Below are 21,312 nucleotides of genomic sequence, written 5' to 3' on the forward strand. Positions count from 1 at the left end.
GGCATTAGCTTGAGCACCTATATTGTCAGTTTTGGAAAACTGCTGGTTGAACTCCATTCCCCTGCTGAACGATTCCAGGTTGCCAGCCCATGACGACCCTAAATTGTCATCCCCCACATTTACATTTGCTTGCTTGCCATGTGCTTACTTGATTAAAGATTATAGTGTGGTGTGACTCCAGACTGCCATCCTTTGATCACTAATCCTTTTAGAATCCCTTGAAGAGGGGGCAGAGAACTCAGGGAGAGCAGGGGTTTTAAAAGACAACTCCTAAGCAACCAGAGGAGCTAGTGAACAGGAGAGGTGAGTGAGAGCGCAAGCAAGAGGCACATAGACTTAAACACTAAGTTTAAACTTAGGCCAGTAAGACACACACACAACCCTGAAAGAGTAAAAATAATGCAAGCAAAAGTCCAGCAGCAGAGTGCAGGGTTACCCAGTTTATTGCACTGAAAGCAGCATGTACGATTACCTGCCTTGTGGGCAGGTAGCATGTGTGTGCATGCAGTACAAACCGCTCTGGGGCCCTCAGAGAAACAATCCAGGCTTCTGAGGCCAGAGTGGCTGAACTAGAGGAGTTACAGGGAAGAGAGAGGTACATAGATGAGACTTTCAGGGACATAATAGAGCAATCCCACCTCCAATCTGACAGAATCTGTGCTATTAAGGAGGATGAAAGTCTCATGGAAGGAGAACAACAGGCTGGAATGGACGGAAACCATCATCATAGTTGGGAACCTCTTTCCACTTGATGTCATGGCATCTTCTTGCACTTAGGATACTCCTCCAGGGAAGGGAGCCCCAATTATTAAGAAGAAAGAGATAACAGTAATGGAGGATATATGATTATTAGAAATATAGATAGTTGAGTTTGTGATGACTTGAAGAAACACACTGCAAACTGCTTGCTAGGTGCGACGGTTGCAGATCTCACAAGGCCTCTAGACATGCTTATATGTAGTGATTGGGAGGAGCTGGTGGTCATGGTACATGTAGGCACCAGTGATATAGGGAAAGGTAAGACAGAGGTCCCAGTCGCCAAATTTAGGCTGCTAGATAAGACATTGAAGTCCAGGACCTCCATGGTAGCATTATCTAAAATGCTTTCAGTTATATGAGCAGGGGCCAGAAAGACAAGCAAAACTGCAGGGTCTCAATGAATGGATGAGATGAGAGTGTAGGGAGGAGGGTTTTAAGTTTATTAGGAACTGGGGAACCTTTGGGGAAAGAAGGAGCCAATACATTAAGGATGGGCTTCACCTAAACCAAAGTGGAACCAGACTGCTGGTATGTAAAATTTAAAAGGTTGTAGAGCATTTTTTAAATGAAGGGTTGGGGGAAAGCCAATGAGTGTGGTGGAGCACATGGTTCGGGCAGAGTCATCCCTTAGGGATGAGTTTATTAAAGGGGAAATTCTATATACTAGAAAAAAAGACAGGAAAGAAGTTCGTAAAGTACAGGTAGGAGTTAATGAAGAACAGTCAAACGCAAAAGAGTTCCATTTAAATATAACACATGAAGGCAAGCAACTGAATATTGACAAAATGTACAAATGCTAGAAGTCTAAATACTAAAACGGGTGAACTAGAGTGCCTGGCTTAAATGAGGGTATTGATATAATAGGCATCATGGAAACTTGGTGGAATGAGGATAATCACAGGACAAGGTAATACCAGGGTACAAAATATATGGGAATGACTGAATAGGTCACACTGGTGGGGGAGTGGCACCATGTGTGAAAGAAAGTACAGCGTCAAAGTAAAAATCTTAAATGAATCAAAATTGTACCACAGAATCTCTAACGATAGAAATTCCGTGCTTGATCAGTAAGAGTATAGCAGTAGGAATACACTATACACTGACTAGGATGGTGACAAGGACTGTGAAATGCTCAGGGAGATTCGAGAGGCTGATTTAAACTATCTTCATATTAATTGGGTATATGTCACCTCAAAAAGGGATGCAGAGATAAAAATTTCTAGACACCATAAATAACTTCCTTGGAGAAGCTCATCCTGGAACCCACCATGGGAGATGCAATTCTTGATTTAGTTCTAAATGGAGCACATGATCTAGTCCAGGAGGTGAATATAGATGAATCGGTCAGTAATAGCACAAGAATATAATTAAATTTAACATCCTTGTAAGGAGAAAAGCAATAAAGAAACACATCACTGTAGCATTTAACTTCAAAAAGGGGGGAACTCCACAGAAATAAGGAAGCTAGTTAAATGGAAACTAAAAGGAATAGTCACAAGGGTGAAATGCCTGCAAACTGCACAAAGACAATTTAAAAATGCCATAATGGAAGCTCAGACTAATTGTAGATCCCAAATTTAAAAAAAAACAAACAAAAAAAAAACGAATAAAACTAGTAAGAGGACCAAAAAATGCCTCCAGGGCTAACCAGCAGAGTAAAAGAGGCAGCTAGAGGCAAAAAGACATCCTATAAAAATTGGACATCAAATCCTATTGAGAGTAATAGAAAGGAGCATAAACTCTGGCAAGTCAAGTGAAAAAGATAACAAGGCAGGTCAAAAAAGAATCGAAAGAGCAACTAGCAAGACACAAATGGGTTTTTAATACATCAGAAGCAGGAAGCCTTCCAAACAGTCAATGGGTCACTGGAAGGTTCTAAAGGAACACTAAAGGAAGAGAAGGCCATTGCACAAAAGTTAAATGAATTCTTTGCATCATTCTTTACTACACAGGACATAGGGGAGAGCTCTATACCCAAGTCATTCTTTTTAGGTGACAAATCTGAGCAACTGTACCAGACTGAGGTGTCAATACAGGAAGTTTTGGACCAAACTGATAAATTATATAGCACCAGGACCAGACGGTACTCACCCAAGAGTTCTGAAGGAACTCAAATATGAACTTGCAGATATATTAACTGGGATGTAACCTATTGCTTAAATCAGGCTCCATACCAGATGACTGGAGGATAGCTAATGTAGCTATGTTTTTAGAAAAGGCTCCAGAAGTGGTCCCGGCAATTACAGGCTGGTAAGCCTAACTTCAGTACCCATCAAATTATTTGAAACTGTAATAAACAACAAGATTATAAAACACATGAACAAACACAGTATGTTGGGGGAAAAGTCAAAATGGCTTTTGTAAAGGGAAATCATGCCTCACCAATCTAGTAACTCCTTGATGGAGTCCACAAGCATGTGGATAAGGGTGATCCAGTTGATACAGTGTATTTGGACTTTCAGAAAGCTTTTGACAAGGTCCATTACTAAAGGCTTTTAAAAAATTAAGCAATCATAGGGAAGGAAGATCCTCTTATGCATCAGTAACTGGTTAAAAGATAGGAAACAGGATAGGAATAAACGGTCAGTTGGGCACTGTGCAACAAAATGGCAGATGAAATTCAATGTTGAAAAGTGCAAAGTAGTGCACACTGGAAAAAATAATCCCAATTATACATACAAAATGATTGGATCTAAATTAGCTACTGCCACTTAAGAAAAATCTTGGAGTCCAAATAATTCTCTCAAAACATCTGCGCAATGTGCAGCAACAGTCAAAAAAGCTAATAGAAGCATTAGGAAAGGAATAGATAATGAAACAGAAAATATCATAATGCCACAATATAAATCCAGAGTACGCCCACACCTTGAATACTGCGCGCAGTTCTGGTTGCCCCGTCTCAAAAAAAAAAAAAAAAAAATTAGAATTGGAAAAGGTGCAGAGCACGGCAATGAAAATGATTAGGGGTATGCAACAGCTTCCATACAAGGGGAGATTAAAAAGACTGGGACCATTCATTTTAGAAAAGAGATGACTAAGGGGGCACACGATAGAGGTGTATGAAATAACGAGTGGCATGGAGAAAGTGAACAGCGAAGTGTTGTTTACCCCTTCACATAAACAAGAACTAGGGATATCACCCGATGAAATTAACAGACAGCAGATTTAAAAAAAAACAAAACACACACACATAGTAGGAAGTACTTCACACAACACAGTTAACCTGTGGAACTCATTCCCTGGAGACGTTATAAAGGCCAAAATTATAACTGGGTTAAAAAAGAGCTAAGTTTGTAGAGGATAGGTCCATCAATGGCTATTAGCCAAGATGGTCAGGGACACAACCCCATGCACTATGTGTCCCTAAACCTCCAACTGCCAGAAGGATTTGGCACTGGCCACTGTTAAGACAGAATACTGAGTTAGATGGACCAATGTCTGACCAAGTATGGCCATTCTTATGTACATATGCCTGCCTATGGTTAGAGTCCATTTGTCAAAGGCATGGGCCAACATCTTTAGTTTGGTCATACAAACCTGGACAGAAGCATGTACAAGCAGACAGAGCTGACCTTCACATTTTTGAGCTGGTTTGAGAACCAATTTTTGCCATCTATTCCGCAACCAAAACCAGATTCCTGTTCACCATGCCACACCAATATGTATATGCCAGAGCTAAGAATTATGGGAAAGGATTAGCAAGACATCTCAAATCAACTCATTTTACATAAGAGTGGGTATGAGAGTAGGATTGCTTAGGTACCTTAGCCTCGTGCTGCAGCAGAAGAGCCCAGCATTCCATTCATTTCAACCCAAACAACAGGCTTCATAGATTCATATCAATTTACAGTTTCAAAACATTCTTTGCAAGGAAAAGAAAGGATGAGAAACATCTGTTAAATGAAAATGGGGTTTTCTCCCTTTACATGTCTTATGTCCAGGATTCGGGGTGGCCCATGATCTCTAGGCCTCAAAAGCCAACACTGTAAGCAGTGTGTTACAGGAAGCATGCTCGGTACCAGCGTTCCATGTTGGCAGTTTCTGGAAGCCCTTTGCAAAATTTCTAGCTGCCACACCACAAGTAGATGGTTTTGGAATAGCTTACTGGAACTTGATATACAACATGTCCAAAGGGGGAAGTCAGGCAAAGACTAGAGGTGCCCTAGAGGACAGTCTACTCCTCTCCTTTGTGGGAAAAGTCATATATTATGGACAGTGAACCCATCTGTAAGCCGTCTGAACCATCCTATATAAAAATGTAATAGAGTTATAGTCCTTCAGTAGGATAGAGCAAAAGCATCCAGAAGGGTTATAGTTTTCACTTTTATATTCTACAAGGTTTTTGGAGTCAACCTATTAGGGTTTTATCCACAAGGACAAAGCTTAGAGAAGAGCTATATTCAGCAGTTATTTGGGGCAGGGCAATGGTTCTGAATGCTACTTGAATTCTGGACCAGTTGGATTAAATATGTTGGTTTATAGCTGTGGCATACAGACTTTGTTTTGCCAAAAAAAACTGTGTAGTGTTTTACTGTCTATAGTTTGATGATGGCAAGTAAAGGACCTTTTAAATCTATCAAGTCCAAATGGAAGATTACAAGTACTGTAATATTGTGCTAGCCAAAATGCAACAGAAGTGCCTAAGCACAATAAGGTCATCATACACAGAACTATTTTTATAAAGGAAAGAGCATTGCATTTATACCCTCTGCTCTGAATTTTACTGTGTGAAGAATTCCTTTTTCAAGAGATATCAAGTACCTTTTTCCAGACAAGAATTAGGTTTTTAAATTCAGCCATACCTTTCCATGTATTCAAATCTCATGCCAGTTAATCGCTTAACCCTATGGCTCCCAGGGAACTGTCGCCTTAGCTCCTGAAGACAAAACTGCATAAATAAAATAAATTCCTCAGAGTTAGTGATTTAGCTTTGAGTGACAAATACTACTTATCACATTAAAAAAAAAAGTCAGAATCAGAAGGCGTATTTGTCACCAGCACTTCCTACCACAACCAGAGAAAAAGCACATCAATACCTAGAAAAAGGTCTACTACTTCCTGTCCAGTGATATCACAAGGATTCCAGAATATGTAGACAGACCACAGACTCCAAGCTGAGAAAGACTCATGGCCAGCGATTAATTATTTTCAGAGTTTAAACTGTTTAATTCAGTCAATACCCTGTGAATATTATTCAACACATGGAAAGAAAAAGAAAAAAAAATACTCCTTGATTAAGTCAACAACTTGGAATGTGACTTTTGATTAAAACAAAACAGCAACTTCTGGGATAAGCAATAAAATGTATTAATAAAGACAAGCTCAGAAATTGAAACCTTGTCAGCTAGAAGACTTAATTACAAGATGAATTTTCCATGCAAGTAGCTAGACAATCAGAGCTCCTTGGAAACAGTTATTTAGCTTGGAAGATTTTTATTTGCTTTTCAGATTTGAGGCCTTCCTAAATCAGTGCACAAAAGAAAAACCCCACCTATAAAAACAATAAGAGTTCAGGTGGCACTTTTTTGTTTAATGAATGTATTCTTTATAATGGAAAAAACTGCCTTTGAAAGAAGCTGTTTATAATGGTTTGCAATACAAAGAAAACATTTATATATAATAATGTTTGTGTCACTGGGTTCAATCAATCCTACAGACACAGGAGATGCAGTCTGCACACTCCTGCAAGCAATGAGACAGCTGAGCAGAAGATATTCACCCCCTATACTATACTTGCCTTTTTTTTTGGGGGGGGGGGGGGGTAGGTGTCTCTGCTGCTACCTGATTGTGTACTTCAGGTTCCAAATAAGGTGTGTGGTTAACTGGTCAGTTTGTAACTCTGGTGTTTGTGACTCTGAAGTTCTACTGTACTTCAACAGGTAGGTTTCTTAATCTTAAGAGTCTGATTAATCCTACAAAGGCAAAGAAAATGTAACTCTAGCATGTTAGACACAGGTTTTGCAGGTGTCTACCAACAGTAGGTGATCTCACTAAAGCCATGTGTTACAAATATGGAATTGGCTACATGTAGTATATGCATGGGTTATGATCAGTTATTTGGTGCAAGGGAATGAAGAAAATCAGAGGACAAAAAAGAATAATGAGATGAAAACCATCTCAGACTTCTCATTTGGAACAGACACCAGTCCCTTAGGAAAGATGCATCACAGCTGTCAAGTGCTTCACTGCTAAGTAATAGGAATTCAAAAACTATTCACATACTCAGGGGCTGCAGCTGTAGCAAAAAGCCACTATGATGTTAGCTAGTTTGAATTAAATGTGTGGACCTATAACAAAACTAAAATAACCCCAACTCAGATGTAAGGCTTGCTCTAAGTTTTTAGCGTATACGCAGTGCTGTGGATAAGCAGCTATACTCTCAGATCATGCTGTGTTCCTCATAGGACACTAAGAGGCCAGTAGTCCAAACTCAAAGCTGCTGCTTGGGTTATTAGTAAACACAGTATTTGGCAATTTTTGATTTTTTCCCCATGTTGGTCCATTTAAGCATTTCACAAAAGCGTTAAAAAAACCCACAGAGATAAAAAAAACTCAGAAAAATAAGTGGAAAAATAGTATAAAAAGAAAAGGAGTACTTGTGGCACCTTAGAGACGAACCAATTTATTTGAGCATGAGCTTTCGTGAGCTACAGCTCACTTCATCGGATGTACTCCTTTTCTTTTTGCGAAGACAGACTAACACGGCTGTTACTCTGAAACCTAGTATAAAAAGAGGCTTCTCTCTCAATCTATTCATTTATTTCCTTGGTGGAAGAGAAGACTTATCTATGAGAGGAATTCATGAGGCTTGCAGAAAGTGCAATATGGTATATTACGTTACTGTATATACTGAAGTTCACCCTAAAACATGGAACTCAAAATCATTACACTTTTCTAATCCTGGCTATTCGAGAGACTGACACTCTCCCAGTTCTATACTGCCATAGCTGTGGTCAGTGAAGGCACTTGAACTGAAACCCTGGCGTTTAAGTGTGCACAAGGCACTGTAAGAGCAGTCTCAATGCAGGACTCTGAACTATGGAATTCTCTCCCTTCTTGGTCTGAAGAAGCCCAGGCCTGTTGACCATCTGGGCACAACAAAACACAGTTCTTCTCCCATGCCAGGCAGGAGAATGCACTGAGGGTTGAAATGTGTGCACAGAGGTCCTTTTGTCATTTTTCTTTCCTGATTTTGGGAAAGTTGCTGAGTTTGCTTTTGTTTGCATTTTTAATCCATTACCATAGTGCTTAGAGCCCTGCATAGGCGCTTTGTCTTCAATCCTTTGACATAAGATGCTGGAGAAAGAATTAGTTCACTAACCACACAACAATGTTAATTATTAGCTAAAAATCTTACTTTTCCCCCTGCATCTAAGTAGTAATGTTAAAAAAAAAAAAAAGGCTGAATAAGATATCCAAAAGACTTTTTAAGCTTTAGAGACCAATTGTGGCCTGTAACAAACAAATTAAAATATAAGAAGGCTCCCTTAATTTACTTAACAGGCTATTTCTAACAAGGCTATTCACAATGTTGATCTATTAAGAAAGCATATTGAAGTATTCTGAAAAAAAAAAAAATTTCTACTGGACCAACTTCTATGGCTGAAATGCAGTAACTTTAAGAAATGATTACTGGCAAGGGCACTTGTTTTTTGGTTTTGATTTGTTAAACCACTTCTCCCCCTCATTCCCAGTTATTTTACATGGGCTTAATCCTGGTCTCATTCAAGCCAATGGAAAAAAGCCCCGCTGATTTTAATGGTGTAGTAACAAGCCTCATGTGACTATCAGGTCCTCCCTTTTGTCTTTGCAGGACTCTGGTGTGCTTTCAGGGGGTGAAAAGTGATGTCACATAATGCTGTAACTTCAGCTCCAGCTCTTCCTCCTCAGAACGCATGGGGAGGAGGGAAGGAAAGAATACAACTCAATATATTTGTAGTATAAAAAAGACAAAGCATGTTTAAGTTTATGACTCTTTATATACCACGAAGGAGTAATAAAGGGTACAGCCACATTTTCTGCTTTAATATTCACCTTTAAAAATGCTGCAAGCAGCTGATCATACACATTGGCCTTCCTAATACACTGTGCAAGCATTTAGCTGCATGACTCCTGTTAATGTTAATAATTATCTGCAGCTAAATTCACATGCACAGCTCTGGACACTTTTTCTCAATGTGTTTGAAAAAGTGATAAAATTTGAGAGGTTTCCAACAAATATTCTCTGGACAATATGGCAGTTTTAATATTATTCCTGACTTTCAGCCCATATCAGAGTAGCTATAAATGTTTTCACAGCTAGAAGAAACATGATCTCCCTAAATAAGAGTTACACATTAAGGTGGGTGGAGGAGGTTTCTCCCCAGCAGTATATTTCTTGAAATCCTACAAGGCCGAGCTACATAGTTCCTAGCATCCTATAAAACTGTCCAAAGAATCAATCTGGAATAGGTTCATGTGAAAAAAAAACTTAAGGTTTGAGTGAAATATCTGCTTGACAACTTACCAATGCCAAGTCATCCCGACTGCAGTCCAGGGCAGCAATCATCACCTGTTCATATATTATCCATACTAGATACAAGAGAGACATATTAAATGTGAGAATTGATTTTTCAAAATGATGGGAAACACCTAAAACGTAAATAAGGTTAATGAATTCCGTCTTTGTATATTTTTCCCTACCACTCCTGTACATCATTACTGAAACAGGGACATTTCAACACACTGCTGGAATTAATTAAAAGTACACTTATGCAATTTTATTGCTTCAGTAACAAAGTATCTTTTGACATCTTGAAAGGCAAAAAATACTAATTCTTTGCTTTTCTTAACATTGTATCTACAGTTGTCTGTTGAAATAGACCCATTATGAAATGCACTGTGACCAGATCTGGAGAGCAGCCATACATGCTAGAAAGAAGAAAACTTTTCCCTTAACTGTTTCACTACCTTACTGTAAGTACAATATTGCCTTCTTCCCTGTTCTGTGGGAATTAGCTTATTCCACTGACAAATGTTATTTGTATTAGGATAGAGTGTAGGGGACAACTGAAAATGAGGCCCCATTGTGCTAGGAACTGTACAGAGTAAGAGACAGTCCCTGCTAGGGAGAGTTTACAGTCCTGTTAGACAAGACAGAGAACACGGGTGGGGAGGTGGCGGTGGGAGGAAGGGGAGGGGAGTATGTAACACTCCCTAGAGTGAGCTGAGTGTTAAGTCAATGGGAGTGAAGCGTGTTCAGCTCCTTGCAGGATCAGGCCTGAAGCAAAAATTTTCTACAAAGAGGACAAATAGCCACCACCACTGGTGCTCAGAGAACTTGAGGGAAAACAATTTAACCTTTTATATAGGAATTTCCTAAGAAAGAAAGCACAAATCTAAACAGTAACGTTAACCTTTCCCCATACCAGAATAAAGGCTATTGCTCACTGAACAGGTATTTCTAATTTCATTAGAAGAAAAATTACATTAAAAAAAATTCTAAGTTACCACAAGGAAAATCAGATTTCATTGGAACACATCAGGCCGTAGTCCACTCATCTGGTATCCTGTCTCTAGCAGTGGCTAGCTCCAGATGCTTAGCACAAGAACCCCTGCAGCTGACAGTTATACAATAAGCTGCCCCTGAGGGAAGCCAAGGGCTTTTATATATTTTTAAATCCCATTCAATTGGACTTGGATTTTCTGACCATCCATATAAAAGTTCAGTCCTTCTTTGACCACTGTTAAACACTCAACAGCTTTTGATGAGTTCCACAGGATAAATAAGGTGTTCTTTTAAAAGATGTTCCTTTTTATCAATTTGAAAATGGTTTCCTTTCAGTTTTATTGGATGTCCTCTGTATGATGGGACAGCGTAAACAGATACCCAATTTACCTTCTCTGTGGCATTTGTTAATTTCTATTCTATATAGGTTCGTAGTGTCTTCCATTAGTGCATTAAGTGCCACATGTGGTTCATTCTCTCATGTCTCCACAGGGGAGTTGGTGGGGAAATTGTGTATATAGCGTCATCTTTGAGGGTTGGGTATTTGTTGTTTTATTTTATAGTTTTGCATTCTTCTATTGTGCTCCTCTTACCTATCTTTCAGTCGTTCATAAAAAAGTATTTCCATGCCTCGAGTCATTTTTGCTGCCCATCTATGAACCCATTATGTTTCTACTATATCTTCCTTGAAACAGTGAAAAGAACCCAACAGGAATACAATCAGACCTGTAAATAATTTTTGATCCTCTTACACATTTGCTTGGAAGTCTAGCAATTCAAATGAAGGTTGCAACTAATTTAGCTAGTAAAATCTGATTACAGTAAAATATGGGACACAGATATAGTCCAGTCTACACACACACTCTGAAAATGATGAAGACTGGACTGGACAACAGAGGGCATGATGAAGAGTGACTCAGCCTGTGATGCAGAAGGCAATGGAGTGGCCCACTGTGCAAGGGCTCTGGTAAAGACGGGGTGGGGAGGCACCCCACAAAGCCAGCACCAGCCCATAATAAAATGTAGTTTTCCTCATAACTGATTAACAAGAGCCTAATAAAAGAAGCTAATCCACAGTGAGTTTCTGTTTATTTAAAGAGGAAAAAAAATGACAACAGCTCCCTTTGTTAGGCCCTGCGTTAATTTTACCACCAACTTCCTGCTGGAGCTACTATCAAATCCACCCATGGACTCAGGGGTGCTGAGAAGCATTGAACCAAACGGTAAACCCTGTATATAATAGAAACTACTTCAAGCCAGGGGGTGCAGCAGCATCCCAGCACCCCTAGTCCCAGCACCCATGCATGCAGTCTTACAATGCATTTATAATAGTTGAAGAAGGGAGGCAGCACATGCAAGACTCTTATTAGGTATTTAAAGACTCTTAGTCCCAAGAAGATTGTGCTACAATATACATAGCGAAGGCTGTTTGTATAGATCATGGGTGGCCAACCTGTGGCTCCGGAGCCACATGCGGCTCTTCTGAGGTTCATATGCGGCTCCTTGTATAGGCACCAACTCCAGGGCTGGAGCTACAGGCGCCAACTTTCCAACGTGCCAGGGGGTGCTCACTGCTCAATCCCTGGCTCTGCCACAAGCCCTGTCCCCACTCCACCCCTTCCTGGTCCCTCCCAAGCCTGCCATGCCATCGCTCCTCTCCCTCCCCCTGCCCCCAGAGCCTCCTGCATGCCATGAAACAGAGGATCAGGAGGCACTGGGAGCGGGGAGGGGAAGGAGGTGGAGCTGATGGGGGGCTGCTGACATATTACTGTGGCTCTTTGGCAATGTACACTGGTAAATTCTGGCTCCTTCTCAGGCTGGCCACCCATGGCATAGATTATCCATATGACTATCTAAAGATGATGTACTATTTATAATGGTTAGCATTTTAAGATCCCTCTCATTGCAAGAAATCTGGAGGAAATACCATGGTACAGGGAGCCATCTTTACAGTTTCCAGGAAACTTGCAAGTTGAAAGATTTTTGGTCAAATATTAAGAAAATGAGTGCAAGAGTTAGTCCAGGATATATTTTGCTAGATTTTTAGTCACTGGTCTGTTAAAGAAATAATTTATTAAAATTAAATAGGGACTTGTTTAAAGCTCTTCAGACTTCAATTAATAAATATATTTCATCACTATGGTTGCAAAACTTCAATAGCAACTCTAAAAGAAAGGCTGGCAAATGAAAAAAAATGAAAGTGAAAATGTACTTTTTGTATTAAGTTAACTAAATTATAAAAAGGAAAGCCGAAGAAAGAGGAATGAACATTAAAAACAAATCATGGATATTTATCCCTTCCTGCCTGTATGGGATTCATATGCAAATTCTTGCCATGAAGTATTCTTGCCATGAAGTATTTTGTTTTTTCTACTGCTCTTACATAAAAAGTAATATTGCATTGTTATTTCTGAACAATTCCCTTCTGGTCTGAAGCACTCTACGCCAAGTTCTGTCCTGAGAGACATAGTGTCAAGGAATTAAAATCCCCTGAAAATAGCTATTTTATGTATTGCAGAAACCCAGAGGTGCCCTAAACTACAGCGTCACAAATGCTATTCTATCATAAGAACAGCTTTCGTATTAATTTCTACAACATAGTATCACTTATGGCTTAATTTAAGGAATAGCATTCCCTTTTCCTTATTAAAAAACTCCCCTCGTTTTTTTTTGCCATCCTTCTGAAGTGTAGATGACCTGTTGAGTGACAGCTAGACAACAAATCTCTGCCAAATGTTCACAGTAGATTCTTATGACTGGTCACTATGTGCCAACCTAAGAGTCCAATCATAGGTGCTGGAACTAGGGGTTTTGGGGGTGCAGCAGCACCCTCTGGCTTGAAGTGGTTACCATTATATACAGGGTTTACAGTTTGGTTCAATGACTCAACACCTTCACTATAAAAATTGTTCCAGCACCCTTAAGCTCAATTAGATACGTTTTTCACCTACTTCCTCTACAAGCCATCTTTGAGAAGCAAATTAAGAGCTTAGAATACTGGCAAATCAGAAAATTAAGAAAATAATGTATGTACTCAACATTAGTAGATGCAGAATGACAACAAAAGAGTAAAAATAATATGGAGAGTATAACAAGCGAATAGCAGAGTAACAAAACTAGCTGCATATACTAACAGTTACAGATAGTAAAAGGTTTTCAAATAATTTCAACCTACTGTCATCCCCAAGCTTAGATGCATATTCATTAATTAACTCTTCTCCAACTTCCACTATCTGCTCGCTGTTCCGATGGTTTTCTTCCCTCCACTTCCTCATTTTATCACGCATCTCTGAAAAACAAAATATAAGATTTCCATGCAACAACATAATGTGAAGTCTATTTCTGGAAATGACTTTGAGGGGTATAATCTATTCTTAAACATATACAGGAGATCCACAGAAGTAATTTCCACTAATACCAGAATCGCTTGTGGACAGATTGATCCCTGGAACTTTGAAATTGTTATCTTGCAACCCTTGTGTAGACTGTCCAAAAGCGGGGGGGGGGGGGGGGAGAGGGGGGAAGTAATCCACTGAATTTGTGAGTTCAGAGGATATTGGATTAACAATCTAAACATCAGATATGAAAAAGACTCCATACAATACAGATTCAGCTCCGAGCATGGCTAATTCAAGCCCTACGATTCAGCGTAGATCAATTTAATATGTGTAGGGCTACACATGTTAATATGTGTAGGACTTCAAACTAACAAAAAATAAACCAATCAAACAAAAACCTTAAAAACTGAGTTCCTCCCCTACTGGGGATGGCAACAGGTTGAAGATCTTATTAAATCTTGCTAAGGGCTTATCCTGGTATTCTTAGTCATAATTACCCTCTCTCAACCATTGGTGCCATTTGTCCATCTGGCTGTCACCCTCTCCAACCCTGAGTGAGTTATATATTTGAGTGATGTTGCATGGATATGCTTTGGAGGGCACTCAGATTCTCCTGCATAGAAAGCACCATTATACAAGATATTACTGTTCATCACTACTGGGAAGGAAGGCGAGTCCACAGAGAGTAGACAGGGAAAAAAAAAACAAAAAAAAAACAAACAAGGAGTTCCACCTTAGAACTGTTCTAAGCTACCAATACAAAACTTCATCATACAAACAAGAAAAACAGAACAACTCCTATTTTCAAACTTGTGATTGGTATCTGCAACATAACCTTATCTGGTAACTTTCAAAGTAAGTTTCAGCATCCCCATGAATTATAACTTTCCTATAGCTAATAGACCTTGCTATATTTTGACAGTTTTCCTTGCATTTCAAAATGCACAAATTAACGAAACTTGACAGTTTAAGAGTAAATGTAGACCCTTTTCCATCTACCAGAAGTGATCTCAGATCTCTCATAAAACTGTTACTGTGTCACATTTTGTATTTTGAAAGTCAACCAAAACCACCACAGGGTTACATTTGATGTGCATGAGTAAAATTAAATGGTTCTTGGCATGACTATCCCTGGCAATTTAAATATTAGACAGCAAGAATGTGACTGAACACAAATGTATCACACAAACTGACAGTCTAAACATACACAAAATAAATAAGTCATCCAATTTTCACCAATTCATTTACTTGACAACTATTAAAGCCTCCATGCCAGGATAACTTTCAAATGTAATACTATCTAAGCTACTAACAACATTCATGTCAACCATTAATCACCAAAGTAGGCTTTGCAGTGATGGAAAAAAGCAAAACACAGAGTATGCTGTATCCCTTGATCACTGAAAGTGAGAACGCAAGCAAAAATAAATGTGCTAGTATACATAAATACAATAAAAAATATGTTAGCTAGATTATAAAGTGCTGCACTCTGAACAGAAGGCCAAAAAAATGAAAAATGTTGGTAATCTAAGCAGACTCATTTTGGGAGGTGGGGGGTGTTAAGCTTATCGGTTGTGTCAGCCAATCATACTTTAAATTTTTAGGGCAAGTACACCTGTACTTTGTAACACAGGGCTGGGTAGTAGCAGTATTGGACTCTGGCAGAGGCGCGGGGAGGTTGGTTAATTTCACTTATATTTATGTTGCTATGTATATAAGTTGATCTAGAAGAACTGATGGATCTGTTTATTTTAGTGTGGTTTAAAAGAAAAATGGTTAAGGTCGTCCAGAGTTACAGATATATAAACGGAAGTGTAAGAAACCCACTGCAACAGACACTTTGTCACAATGGTGGTAATAGAACTGAGCATACTGGGGCCATTCTATGCAAGAAGTGAAATGCAATCTCTGCTCTGGAGAGTTTACAGTCTGGAAGGATGACATGGGCACACTGGAAAACAAAAAGGTACAGTTTGTAGTTACTCCACTTTTACTAGGTTTTCAGTTCACATTTTCTGGGTATCAAAGTCGCTAGACTAAAATCTTAATTTTTGCAAGTATTTTAAGATTTTAATTCTCTTTGTTTGTTCAGTCTGCATTTTGGAATATAGTTTTCGAGTCTTTACATTAAAAACACAATTGAAGAAAATAAATCCATAGTTAGGGGCATGATTACCCAATAGCAGATATTCACATTTTCTGCACTTTTACTTTGATTTGTCTAACTAACTGTGATCAATTATTAGGCAGTTGGGCCCACAACAAGGAGGACTGTATACTTAATGATTTATACCACCAATTTTTATACTACTTTCTTAAAGTCCTTTACAATGGTATCTCTAAGTTTTTCACTCTTATCTGTAAAATAGCAACAGACTAAACAACTTGCCCAGGGTCACACATTAGGAAGTAATAGAACAACTGTGTTGTATTCAGGTTCTTATCTCCTTGCCCTTTACCAGGGTATCCAAGCTTCTGAATGGCAGTCTTGCCAGGAAAGAAAATCCTCACCTACTAACAAAGACCAGTGCTTTATCCACTGGCCCATGTTGCCTCTAACTGTGACAGCTCAACATCTGCAGTTAGCTAAGTTAATGTTTAAGAACCTTACTTTTCTCTGTGGCAATCCCAGTTTTAGTCATCTTATTTGGTGTATAAAATAAAAGTACTTCTTTCTTAAGGACAGCCTGTCTTCCTTCTGGACTATTCTTCAATTATCATGTTTGAGCAAAAAATACAGTTGTTACATTTTAGATGCAGTTGTGATTAAAGATGAAATTGCAAAAGGAAGATCTGCCTATTTCAGCTATTTATTTTTTAAGTAGTATTGAGGGTCAGTGAATGCAATGAGTAATACTAAATGAGCAATATGGTAATATTAATTCATAGAAGCACAAAGTATCATGGTTGGAAGGGACCTCAGGAGGTCATCTAGTCCAACCCCCTGCTCAAAGCAGGACCAATCTCCAACTAAATCATCCCAGCCAGGGCTTTATCAAGCCTGACCTTAAAAATTTCTAAGGAAGGAGATTCCACCACCTCCCTAGGTAACCCATTTTAGTGCTTCACTTCAATTAAATAACTGCATTGAGTTATTTTGTTTAAGAGAACCCATCCTCAACATACAGGATTCTGAAGACTATCCACCTTCAAGATCACCATCATTTTCTATAGTTTCAGAGTTATCTGCCAATGATAGTGTTTCAACCATATCATGTATGTCACATAGCCACAGTTATCACCTGTAGCAAAAAGAAAAAAAAAATTCCATCATCCAGAAACCACCATAGATAAGTTTGTGATAAGAACCAGCAGATTACAAAAAGAGGTAATTGATGATAAAATTGCCCAGTTTGTTTATGCAACAAAGTCTCCTTTCCATACAATTGAGAACCCACACTTCATTAACATGGTTCAGTCATTAAGACAAGGATACAGTCCACCCAACAGAGCAGATGTCACAGGCAAATTGCTGGATAAAGTGTATGAAAGAAATTGAGCAGTGTGCAAAAGGTCTAGAGAAGTGCTACTCAAAGTGGTGGTCCGAGCCATCGGCTGCCAGTCTGGGAGCATATTGGAAAAAAAAATTGTTGGTCCCCCACATCAGATAGCTTGAGAAGCACTGGTCTAGAGGGTAAAATTGTTAACCTGAGTCTTGATGGGTGGAGCAATGTCCACAATGATGCTGTTGTATGTGCTTGTGTGACAACAGAAGAAGGGAATGTCTTCCTTAATGAAACAATTGGTACATCAGGAAATGCACACACAGCAGAATACTTACAAGAAGTAGCAGTAAAAGCTATAACAAGCTGCGGAAAGAAATTCAAATGTCTAGTACGCAGCTTGGTCACAGACAGTGCTGCAAATGTATCCAAGATGAGAAGAAATCATTTAGCAGAGAGTGAAGAGAGTCCCAAGCTAACAACATATGGTTGCAGTGCTCATTTGATGCACCTCCTAGCCAAAGTTTTCAAAATAAATCACTTTAAAAACGTATAGTGTGTATCTTCTAACAATGAAATCTACATTTACCTCCGAGTTGTGAAGAATATGTATTAAGGTTATAACAACCAAGAAGAATGCACTTTTATGTAGAAATCCATGATTAAATAGAGCCATCCTGAGTAGTGATTTAAATTCTGATTTAAATCAAATTCACCCTGATGCTATATGATCTGGCATTTGTGGATGCAAGAGTAAATTAGTTGTTTGTTGCAAAGTACTTTGAGGACTTTAGACAAAAGCCCCAAAGTAAAATAATTTATTGTAATATGAAAGTGTAAGGATGAAACTTTCAGAAGTAACTACGTGATTTCAAAGCATCAGCCCCATTGCAGCTTGTACTCATAAGTCACTTAGCAGCTTTTGAAAAACCAACACATAATTCCCTACTGTGTCCATGAGAAGTATCTGTCATTCTTGATAACATTCAAAGGGGTCAGTTGCATACAACTTTCTGTAAAGTTTTCTTTGGGGCTTGAAATTTTCCATCTATTTTCTTTTATTCGAAAATCAGAGTTAAATCTGTACAGCCATTTTTGAGGCCATGTCTACGCTAAAAGGGGTTTGTCAGTGTAGACATAAGCTTATACAAGAGTTCTTTTGCTGGTATAGGTTATACCAATTCCCCAAATGAAATAAACTATAACAGCTCATGTAACTGTGTCTAAACCAGGGCTTTTTGCAAGTATAGAAGCGTCATTTTAAAAAAGTTTCACCCCTCTACTGGAAAAGTTTCTAGTATAGACCTGCCCTGAGTTATTGGACAATTTTAAGTGTAAGCATGTAGTTTCTCATTAAGGCTTTTTTCTCTCTCAACAATGAAAGGACAGTTGCTAGTGGGTTGTCTGCCAACAGGTCAAGATACCATGCAGGTTTAACAACAATGTGAGCTAAACACATTAACAGAAATTTTGTAACAGAGCACATGTGCGAGAAGGTTTGGAAAGAAGTTTGGACCAGGATACCTGTTCCACACATGTGATGTTACAGTCAGGGAGAGAGGACAAACTTTTCCCTGCCAGTTCTCATTTGGGAGATACTGGCATGCAAGGTAGCGTAAATACTGAGAAGAGGGCCAGGGAAAGGGGAATGTGGGAGGGAGGGAGAGAGAGAAGGGAAACGGGGGCAGGAAACAGTGGGGAGAGGAAGGGGGATGGAATGGGGAGGGAAGGGCAAAGGGGGGGGGACACAAATGGGAGCTTTGCATGTGGTATCCCCTCAGCAGATGCAGCTGGGGCTCCCCTGTTAAGCAGGCCCATTGAATCCCCATCCTAATTAGCCCACCCACCTGGACCTCCCCAAGCCTCCCGCCCCCTCACCAAGCCACAACCAGCTGCACCCAGACACACCCCCCTTTACAGGGCCCCATTCCCCCACACTTGGATCCTCTCTGCTGAGCCCCAACCACCTTCATCTGGACACCCCGGCAAAGTCCCACTGCCCCTGCGCCGAGATGTCCTAAACGAGCACCTGTGCATTCAGATCCCCCCCGCACCCAGTCTGGCCCACACAGAACCCTCTCATCCCACCCTGGAGTCCGCCCGACACACACACTGAGCCCCTCCACACTTGGATCCTGGTGAGCCGAGCCAGCCTGCCCGCACCTGGCGCAGAGGGGCAGGCCCCCACCTCGTACTGTGTCCCGGCCAGGCGCAGCCTCCGCCCGAGTCCGTCCCAGGAAGGGGGCGCTTGGGGGCCGCAGGGTGACCGCCCATGCAGCCAGTGGCCGGTGCGCCCCACTGCCAGCTGGGAGGGCCGGCGGCGCTGGCCTCTCGCGGGGAGCTCAGCGCACTGCTCGGGCCCCAGCCAGACGAGACCCCCCCCCAACCACGGCTCCCCGCGCCGGGCAGCCCGTGCTAGTGACCCGGCGCAGAGTCAGAGGGAGGCAGGTCACGGGGGGCGGAGCCCGGCCGGCCGCACGCCCCGGATCCCCCCCCGCATTCGGCCAGGAGCAGTTACCTTCCCAGGTCACATCGTACAGCTCCGAGACCTTCGCCATCTTGCCGGCGTAACCGCCTCCTCCCCGCCCCTGTGCGATCACCCTCCGAGCATGCGCCTGGGGGCTGCGCACGCGTGATGGCGTCTGCTGAAGCCTCTGCCCTGCCTTGGGCTGTGACCGGGCTCCCCGCTGTTGGGTGAAAGGGCGCGGGATGCGGGAGGGGAGAGTGGCTGCCCAGGAGGGGCAAACAACAGCGGGAGGCCGGGGTAGTCAAGGGGTGGAATCAGGCGGGTGGGGGAGGCGCTGCCAGACAGAGGCAGATGGGGAGCCTCGGGCAAAGTTCCCACAAAGGGCAGCAGAAATAGGGCTAAAAGAAAAGGAGGACTTGTGGCACCTTAGAGACTAACCAATTTATTTGAGCATGATCTTTCGTGAGCTATATAGGGCTGTTTCCCCCAGCTGGGCAGGTCGGTTCCCGCCTCCCAGGGCTGAGTGTCTACAGGCTCAGCGCAGCCCAGAGCCTGGACAAGGCCGGGCTTCTCCACCTGCAAGGATGGAGTGAGCTGCTGAAGGATCCGGTGAAATATTTCACACACACGCACACCCCTAAAAACTCTGATGGCCATCCATAGTTGTAGTGGTTAAAGAAAGTGGTTATCCGATAGTATGTCTGCATAAAGCCTCAGAGTAGCTTGTCTCAGCTGCTGTTCTGACTGCTGGCATTGGACTGTCTTTCTTGTGACAGAGTAGCAGCTGTGTTAGGCTGTATCCGCAGAAAGAAAAAGGAGGACTTGTGGCAGCTTAGAGACTAACATTTATTTGAGCATAAGCTTTCGTGAGCTACAGCTCACTTTGTTGGATGCACTTCACCGATGAAGTGAGCTGTAGCTCACGAAAGCTTATGCTCAAATTTGTTAGTCTCTAAGGTGCCACATGTCCTCCTTTTCTTTTTCTTGTAGTTCACTATAAATGTAGTTTCATGCCTTTAAAATATTTTTTAAATGCTATTTTTATTACTCTTCTTATTCTTAGCACTTCACTTACCTTCATTAATACTATGTCAATGGATGACGTGCTATTTAACTTATATTTTAATACTAGATCCTTGAACATATTAACAGTTGCTAGTAGCTTCAGCAATCATATCTGACAATATTTCTAGAATAACACTTCCTATGTTTTTACGGCAGTTTTGTCATCTACAATTTTTAATTTTTTTTTTAATATATAACAGATTTATTCTTTAAGATCACATGACTTCAAGGCTGACTAATTTCCTGGGTTAGCGTCAAAACTTTAGCTTCCTTTGATTTGCCAATGAGGACTGCCTGTGTCAACTGTTATTTCACCTCTGTATCCATCACCCTAGTGCTTTTTCACATGTCACCATTGTGTGTAGAACTTCATTCCCAGATATTAACCAAAGGCTGTATTTAAGGGTTTCATACAAGATAGTACAGTGCCCTTATGGCCACATTTCTAAAGGTATTTAGGTCACTGGTGGGATATTTAAAAGCATCTAGATGCTTTCAACCTTTACAAAGGTTGCTATCACTTAAAATCTAACTTATTTTTGTTTTGTCTAAAACCAGTGTGTGGAAATTATAACTTGGGGTGGAAAGCTGTTGCATATCTCTCTCCACATTGAGGGAGGGGGAAACTTTATGAGCTTATGCTGTACAGTTTCCTGTGCAGTGCAAGATGGTATAATTTTGGTTTTACACTCCAGAGGGAGGTGCGTGCCTTAGCAACTGGGAGGTGCCTTAGCTGAGCCTTCCCATACAGAG

The 21,312-nt window shown here is 40.7% G+C and overlaps 1 protein-coding gene across 3 annotated transcripts in view; it reads right to left on the bottom strand.

Moving 5' to 3' along the window:
- The window catches only part of EMC2 (ER membrane protein complex subunit 2), a 51,800-nt gene extending 32,154 nt beyond the window's left edge, over positions 1-19,646 (bottom strand). For 2 of the 3 annotated variants that reach the window (XM_073330320.1, XM_073330318.1), the window contains exons 1-4: positions 19,546-19,646; positions 13,422-13,535; positions 9,266-9,330; positions 5,562-5,647 (exon numbers count right to left, since the gene is read on the bottom strand). In XM_073330320.1, coding sequence (XP_073186421.1) covers positions 5,562-5,647; positions 9,266-9,330; positions 13,422-13,535; positions 19,546-19,585 — 305 coding nt within the window. In that variant the 5' untranslated portion in view covers positions 19,586-19,646. Of the gene's footprint in view, positions 1-5,561; positions 5,648-9,265; positions 9,331-13,421; positions 13,536-19,215; positions 19,423-19,545 lie in introns of those variants that run through there. The other variant, XM_073330319.1, reaches the window with a different exon arrangement.
- Between the last annotated feature and the right edge of the window lie 1,666 nt (positions 19,647-21,312).

The sequence above is a fragment of the Lepidochelys kempii genome, chromosome 2, assembly GCF_965140265.1.
Source record: "Lepidochelys kempii isolate rLepKem1 chromosome 2, rLepKem1.hap2, whole genome shotgun sequence".
In the NCBI taxonomy this organism is placed as follows: domain Eukaryota; kingdom Metazoa; phylum Chordata; order Testudines; family Cheloniidae; genus Lepidochelys; species Lepidochelys kempii.